The 8,841-nt window shown below is 39.8% G+C and overlaps 1 protein-coding gene across 1 annotated transcript in view; it reads right to left on the bottom strand.

Moving 5' to 3' along the window:
• Window positions 1-8,010, bottom strand: part of LOC124403782 (contactin-associated protein-like 2) — a 264,257-nt gene extending 256,247 nt beyond the window's left edge. The window contains 3 exon segments of the mRNA XM_046877556.1: window positions 6,797-6,897; window positions 7,164-7,335; window positions 7,923-8,010. Coding sequence (XP_046733512.1) covers window positions 6,797-6,890 — 94 coding nt within the window. The 5' untranslated portion in view covers window positions 6,891-6,897; window positions 7,164-7,335; window positions 7,923-8,010.
• Window positions 8,011-8,841: the final 831 nt, after the last annotated feature.

Below are 8,841 nucleotides of genomic sequence, written 5' to 3' on the forward strand. Positions count from 1 at the left end.
AATGGGTAAATGCAACATGCTCTTAAATTATATAATAATCGTTGCTTTTAGTAGTTAAGTATATAGTTGCCATGAAATACATTTATGACACTGAAAATTTAATTTTAATAAAAGAGGGGAAATATGACCCCTTATGCATTATAATCTCTGACCAAATATATTAATTACAATTTATTGATTATAGTGGTGGTTTATTTGCGTCAATAATGTCTCAACATTTTTATTTCATAAAACCTATATGTGGATAATAACATGAATCGTATTGTGGCTTTAGTGTCTCTCATAGGCATCTTGCATGTCTATTTGTCTTGCAATTTGCCAGAGTATATGTCAAAGCATGTCACAAAGACATAGCACACACCTCGATTGGGACAACAGTCTTTCAAAAAAGCACCACACACAAACACACACACACACAAATCTTAAGGCAAAATGTTGTAGCTAATACACCTAGTTTTGAAAGGTGGAAACCAGCGAACCTGAAGATGACTCATGTGGGCATGGAAAAAACATGTAAAACTCCACACAGGCCAATAATTACAATAGGTCCAGGTCCCTAAAGCTGTAATGTGCAAAAGCTACCCATGGAACCATTGTGCCAAATTTGAATACGTATTCTCATGGCAAATTTTATTTATCTAACAAATGTTGTGAAACAACATGAACAAAGACAAATGCTGTTATACCCTATCCGTATATTTAATTTGTTGTGTTTAGCAACTTGAATACTCAAGTTAATCTGTATAGTTTAGCTAAATTATTTCATCCATGAGTGATTTAGACTTTAAGCAAAGTCCTTTATAAGATTTTCAGAATTTCAGTACTAGAGACATTTCTCACAAAAATGGCAACTAATTATGGAGCCAGTTTTAGGATCGCTAACATTCGGGCTCTAATACCTGGAACATCTGATGTGCAATCATGCATCCTTGTGAAATTCAGGTCAAAAAATGTTAGTTAGTAGGCTTACTTTGAGATACCAAGAATATAATACTTGAACAGGTGGTACAGTCGTCCCTCAATTTATCGCATTTTTTAAAAGATTTTTTATTTGCCACTATTTTGTGTTTCACGAATGGTCCCGATTTCAGTTCATCAGAAGAAATAAGTAGCATTACAAGAAACCGAAGGTTTCCGTTTATTTATTGGTTGTAGTATCCTCTGACGTAAAAAAAAAAAAAAAGTTGAAGACATACATCACCAGATTAAGCTAATAAATATATAGAATGCAGTGACGTATCTTTAGCTTAGCCCCTTTTTTGATGTCATAGGACACTTCAACCAATAAACAAGCAGAGAAACTATGCATAGGCTACGCTACAGTACTGTATTGTACTACAGTAATTACTATAAATGTGTAATTTATAACCCTAACCTCTAACCCTAACCCTGATATTTCTATGAATTTACACAAAACTCATCTCACTATAATTTTTCAAATGTGTTCTGTGTGTGTTTAAAGAGTGTGGGATGATGATTTATGGCTTAAACAAATAAAAAACAATTTTGGGTGGCGTCCATTTATTAAAGAAATTTGTTTTTTTGGCTGCCGGTTTTGGCACGATAAATAGGGACGACTGTAATAACAATTAAACTGTCCAAAGAAACTGTTACAAACAATTACAATAGCAGTATGTTCAATATAATATGACAGCGAGGGTTCACAGTAAGGCTTAATATTATCCAAAAATGCAGAAACTGAACAGAAACAGACAATTCTAAATGAACTGCTTATCAAAAATCAAAATAATTTTGTTAACTCAGAGTTAAGTCCTGGCTTCCCAGTAAAGAGTCCCTTTGTGATAAATGATCTTTTGCAGACACAGAGATGCTTCTGTCTTGAGTGAAATGCACAATGGCACATTCACATTCCACTAAAATAATGAACAAAAGATTTTTAGCTATTTTCTTGGCTGTCATATAAAAACACAGGATTATGTGACTCATATCCAAAAAAATTAATTGCCCAAGATGGCGACTAATAAGACAATGAGAATTGACTGAAAGGCTGCTGGTCATTTCCCGAACACAATTAAAGAACTTACACTGATTTCTTATCTACCTAGAGCCTAATGAGACATTCTGAATTCACTGGAGATCTGTAGTATGAAAGCGAAATATAAAAAAGCTAACAATAAAGCAATAATAATTAAAAGACTTTCTATTCAGAATAAAAACTCTAGCAGCCACTGTCATCCCCTGAGAATTTTCATTTTGAAATAAATACAGGTATTTCATTCAATACTCATTATTTTAGGTCAGTTCATGTAATTGCTTGACTACTTTTAATTTTGGTCCACGAACCCGACAACTATTGAAGAGCTTTAATCGCATTATTCAGGCCAAGCTTCCACTTTGTGATTATCTGAATCTGCAAGCACATTTGTCAGCTGAATGCACTGCTAGTAGTTGCTGAAATGTGACTCGTTATGGATGAATGGATACTCTCAAAGAAGCATGTCATGAAGACAATAAATTTATATAAGTTCATATAAAAAAATATTGTTGTCTTATTACTCATCGGCCAATTTAATAAACTAAGAAATCTTTGACCAACTCTACAGATTTGTATTTCCATTTCAGGAACTCAGCTTTGGGAATAATTTCGCATTGTCCACGCTCTGAATCACATGTGTAATCTGTTCAATGGAAGGCGCGGCGTCAACGGCGGGGTGACGTCACGACCAGGAAGCTTTAAAATGCACATGGAGTGAAGCAGGCGCCAGCTTCGGTTTGTTCATAAAGCACTCTGTGTGTATTTATGTCAATCGTTTGTCTATTGTTTGTCCAAAAAAATGAAGACAACCAAGAAGGCTAAGCACACTTTCCAGCTATGTGTGGGTTGCTTGGGAATGGAGCACGTTAAGTTGGTTCTCGAGGGAGCTGACTGCAAGCACTCGCATTGTCTGTGCGATTGCTCTGCTACCATTAGGCACTCTTTGAGGGTGCCTTTATTCTTCATGGTTCCGGCCCTGCTCTCGTTGAGGCCTTTGGAATTATGCCTTTCTCCAGTTTCTTCCCTCTGCAATGAGAGCAAGCAGCTCTGCCTCTCTTCCTCTGAGGAGAGGGGTGGGCAGCGCTATGCGAATCTGAAGTAGAGGAGCTCATGGAGGTTGTGACACGTGCCGTTGATAAGCTGGATATAGCTTGTCCAGCCAATGATCGCAAAGCCCCTCCATTCAGCAAGCCTGACGAGCATTTTCTGCTCCCGGCGTCACAACCTCCATATCTGGGTCTACCGTTCTTTCCCAACCTGCACACCGAAGTGTCCAGGTCCTGGGTAAAGTCTTTTCACGGCCTGACCCTTTAGCCTCAAGGTGGCTTTATATTTTAATGTCATGGGGCTGAAAAATTTTGGTTATATGCTAGCAAGCTATCTCTCCCCGGGCATCGCTTTCTTATTAAAGACCCCAACATTACCCACCAAGCCCCTGGGTACTACGTGGGCGCTGATGGGTAAGGCATATGCCTCGGCAGGTCAGGCCGCTGGATGCCTGCACACCATGGCAGTGTTGCAGGTGTATCAGGCCGACCTGCTACGAGAGCTGGATTTTGGAGGCATCTCGGCCGGCCAGGTGAAAGAGCTCCGCCATAGAGCAGACTTGGCTCTCAGAGTCACTAAGGCAACCACTAAGGCTGTTGGCTGGTCCATGGGCATCCTAGCCTCAACAGAGAGACATTTATGACAGAGGCGTACTGCTGAAGCCCCCCTTTCGCCTACTGGCCTATTCCGCGACTCCGTTAACTCTGTAGTTGAAAGGTTTCAGGAGGCAAAGAAACAGATAGCGGCATTTCAGCGGTACCTTCCACGCTGCAGTCATGGTGCTGCTCACGGTGCCAGCCTCAACCCAGCACCTCCCACCGGGAAGCGCAGAAATGGAGCATCGTGACGCGCACTCCCACTGTCAGGGATCCACCACGGCGCTCTGGGTCGGAGCCCCAGGAAGTGACAGATCTGAGGAACGCGGCCTGGGAATTTCTGCCAGACATGTCTCAGTGGGTCCTGTGTACTGTAGATCGAGGCTATACGATTCGGTTCGAGTCTCGTCCACCCCGTATCGACAAGCAGGCTTTGGTCATGGAACAGGAAGTAAACACTTTCCTGAGAAAGGAGGCCATTGAGGTGGTCCCTTTATCAGACAGAGATTCTGGGTTCTACAGCCGGTACTTCATAGTTCCCAAAAAGGACGGTGGGTTGCGTCCTATTCTAGATCTACCTCAGCAGAACCGCTCACACATGAGGCTTATGTTTGAAATGCTGACCCTCAAGCCCATCCTCCCTTCTGACACGAATTTCCTAAGTTTGTTATCAGGGCCGAAGCTTACCAATATTGGGTTCTTCCATTTGGCCTTGCCCTCTCACCCGCACCTGCAACAAGATCCTCCTGTGGGCCCAGGAAAGGCTGCTATCATTGAGAGCCGTCTATAGCATCTGAGCATCTGAACAAAGCAGCAGACACTCTGACGAGACGGGTTGAGACCTGGGGAATGGCGGTTCCGTCCTCACATGGTGGAGCAAATTTGGGAGAAATTCGGCAAGGCTCAGGTGGATTTTTTTACGTTTCGAGATATAGTTGCACTGTCCCCTATAGTTTTTGCTAACTCCCCCAGCCCCTCTAAGGATGGAAGCCATTGCTTAGGCGTACGCATTTCCCCATTGCGCTACTTCCAGGAGTTCTGGAGAGTGTTCACCGGAATAGAGTCGGTCTCCTCCAGGTGGCCCTAAGGGTGGCCGGCAGACCATGGTTCGCAGAACTGGTAGGCCTCCTTGAGCACCCTCTTTGGGAGATTCTGAGGAGGAGTTATGGTGGTTGTGGCTCTGAGGATCGTGTCTTTCCACCGAGGGGGTAGAGACCATTCTCCATTCCAGAGCTCCCTCCACAAGCAGGTGGTATGCCACGAGATGGCATCTGTTTTCTGTGTGGTACGGTCAGCACTAATTGGATTCAGTCCACTGCCCGGTTGGCTCAGTGCTGGAGTTCCTTCAGGAACAGTTTGCAAAAGGGTTGGCTTTATCCACCCTAAAAATCTACGCGTCTGCTGGTTCAGTGTATCATGCTTCTGTGGCAGGGCAATCACTGGGCAGAGACCCGCTGGTGACGCATTTTCTCTGCGGCTGAGGCCTCCGGTGTGACCTAGAGTGCCTGGGTGGGACCTGGCTGTTGTGTCTATTGGACAGATAAACCCATGTGATTCACACCATGGACAACGCGTTCCCAAAGCATTGCGACCCAGCATCTAATTTCCTCAGAGATCTAGGGTTACATACGTACCCTGAATACGTTACATGCTAACAAGACAATTAATTAAAAGTAAAAAATAAATAAATTAATTAATTAATTTAAAGATATAGGCTATCACTCTGTATTCTAACTAATTACAAATCATTATCTAAGGTTAGTACTGCCAGCAGGATTTGGCTTCAGATTACAAATCATCCTTTATCAGGTGATTAGTTAACAAGCTTGTAAGGTACAATTCTTGAACTGAGTGGTTGCATTAGGCTGTAGATACATGTTAATTAATAAGAATATAAAAACTCCTGCATGTTTGTATATTTTTCATAAAAATGCTTTAAGGTTCAAATGCACTAAATGAAAATTTAACACCTGCTGCATCAACAAAGATAACGGCTTGACTTTAGATTCACAACTTTTGATTTTAATTTTGTTTTAACGTCAAAGGCTTTGTATCAACAACAACAAAATACACATTTATACCACATTACAACTTCCATTAAAACCAATACAATGCCCATTATAACCATTAAAACCATTGCACATTTTATAATGTAGGGTTATAAAGTTGTCTTTAAATCAATTGCTAAAATAATAAGTTAAAACTAAATGACTAAAAACCTATTGGACTCAACTAGACAAAAAAACACTTACTACATTGCTTTATAATTTTAAACAGGAACAAACCTAACTAATGTTCCTTTCTCTGTCCATGCAAAAAAAAAAAAAAAAAACGCAATAGTTTGCTCAATATTAGGAATAGACTCATATACTCAGGGTATCAGTTGTAGCCACATTTTGTGCAATGCTCTGTCTGTAAATGCACAGTATACGAGGGCAAATAAACCTTATTTGTGCCTTCGGGAGAGCATTAACACAACCTACAAAGCCCCCCATGCTGCAATTACTGAATGAGATTACCGGCTCAAAGCAATCAACAGCCGGAGCTCGGTACCACCACCTGAGCCCTGATACTCCACACCACAACGGGAGTTGTGAAAAAAAAAAACCACCGAAATTATTTATTTATTTGTTTTGATACAAATATATATCGTTGTGATAAACATTTTGCTACGGAAAAATTAAAATGAAAACTCGGCGTACTTAGATTCATAAATACATCAGATATCATTATTATTATTATTATTATTATTATTATTATTATTATAACTTTTATTATTTATTTATATTTTCTGCTAAAATAATCTGCATATATTGACATTAAACTATTTAAAGTGCTTAAAAATGGACGAATAAATATTTAGAATCCTCACGAGAAAAAAAAAAAAGAAACTCCCCTATAAAGAAAGAAAAAAAGTTTGGGAGGCAGGGAATAAAGAAAGGAAGGAGGAAAGGGGGAAAAGAGTTTAAGGCAGCAGATTAAAAAAAAGTAAGAAAGAACAAATCTCGATCACCCAACATGTTCGTGGTAGACGCTACTAAAGCCACACTGTCCACTTATTAAACCTTAAACTCTCAGATAAAACTCCTTCCATCGCCCCGTGAGCCGCCAGGTGTAACCTTCTCCAACAAGATCTTAAAAGCATGCAGGAACTTACGGCTGGATGAAGGAGCCGCGTGCGAGTTGATGCTGATCCTGAAGATGCAGAGGAGCGGGAAGAAGCCTGATCGCACCATCCTTATTCTCCCCATCCTTTTCCTGTACAGTCCACACACACACACACACACACACACACACACTTCTGTACACTCCTCTGCGCTGTCGCGCACACCAAATGCTGGTGCTGATGTTTCCTTCTGGACCGAAGCGGAACACAAAATCAAGATTTGCACACGCGGAAAAGAAACTGCTGCAGATCAGCGCGTCCGCTTTCACTCCGCCTTCAAAACCAAATCAGTTCAATGCGCAATCCATAGCGGAATAAATGCTCCACATCGAGCTTCTAAGGTGGCTTTGAAACTTACAGCGACTGGTAGTCATTCCTCACAGCTCCAGCCTTTAAACTCCAACACCCGCCCCTTTCTTATTTACATTGGTACAGTCCTAGACGCCGTTCACGGGTTTTGGTATAATCCACAGAGCCTCGCTTCAAACAGGCCTGTCTGCTGAATCACACAGAACTGGACCATTACAGCTCTGAAAGAAACAGTGGACAGAAAATATTAAAATTATGTTTCATTACATTTATTAATATTATTATTTAATAAGATGCGTCTTCTAATTATCAATACGAAATTCAATAACTGTATTGTAAAGTGTAGGCATCCCAATAAAGGTCATAAAGTGGACTGAACAACATTTGCATTACAATTACTAAATGCTTTAAATTAGTAAGTTTAAACATACACATTACTTTTTAAATATAGCTATATATGTTACATGCTAACTTTATATACATATCTTTATAAGTTGTAGTTTTACATTAATAATTGAAGAATTGCATACTATCATTTTTGTTATGAATCCGGACAATGTACACTCATTAACTGCAAAAGTTTTGCTACAAAAGAAGTCTACAAATCAAACTACAATACTGACTGCATTTATAAATTAATTCTTTGTATCGTAATATTAAGATTTATTAGAACTAAAGGGCTCAAAGCCAGTATCAGCATGACAATTCTGTTAATGTGGAAAGTTGTAATCAAAGAATGCTGAATTCAACTCCAATGAACAATCTTGAGACTAACTGCAACCCTGACTAGGTCACTAGGTCACCTCACCTGATATCAGGGACTGACCTCACAAATGCATTGTGGCTTAATGGTCATATCTCCACAACCACACTCCAAAATCTAGAGGAAAGTCTTCCGAGAAGAGTGTGTTATTTAAGCAACAAAGTGGGAACTAAATCTTTTATAGTTTATGGGACAGGTTTTCTAACAGGTTCACAGCTGATTTAAATGTAAAACACTTTTACAAAAAGACACCAAACGGTCAAAAGTTCTGCCAATAGCAATTCTAAAGTAGTCACACTTCTTAATAATTAAATAATCTTGTGCATTTAATGAGTAACACCTGACTGCTAATGACTTGTTTAATTATTGTGAAAATAGGAAGGTTATTCTTATTTTGTCCCATCTGAATGCTGGTTTATTAGAAGTTTGGGGGATGCAGAAAGCAAATCTCATGAAACAATGTTTTATTTACAATTAAACATAAAAAAAACATATCTGTTTAAACTAAGGAAATGTACAATTTCAAGGAAAAAATGTGCTAATTTTGATTCATTGTCTTTTTAAAAGTTTGGTCAGTGCACTGTGCCTAGTGGTTTATGCCACTTTAAAGCAACCCCTCTTCTTTTAAAAACAGTCCATATACATCTTGTGACTAAGACACGCTGGGGTTTTGGGTGAGGATTCATGTTTGATACAGGATTTTACCTGCTCAAAAGTCTTCTTTGTCATATTTTTCAATTCACCAAATTGTGAAAGTGCTGGATTGCAGGCAGACGAATTCAGCACCCAAACATTTCTACTGCCAAGTGATGATGTTGTTATAGATGCAGTACAGGGTTTAGCATTGCCTATCCCTATATTAACTTTTAGCATTGATGGTGCCTTTCCAGATGATGTCTATTTCACAAGCACAATTGTACCCTCATACCATAATAGATGCAGGCTTTTGAACTGAGTGCTGAAA

The sequence above is a fragment of the Silurus meridionalis genome, chromosome 21 (genome assembly GCF_014805685.1).
Source record: "Silurus meridionalis isolate SWU-2019-XX chromosome 21, ASM1480568v1, whole genome shotgun sequence".
NCBI lineage: Eukaryota > Metazoa > Chordata > Actinopteri > Siluriformes > Siluridae > Silurus > Silurus meridionalis.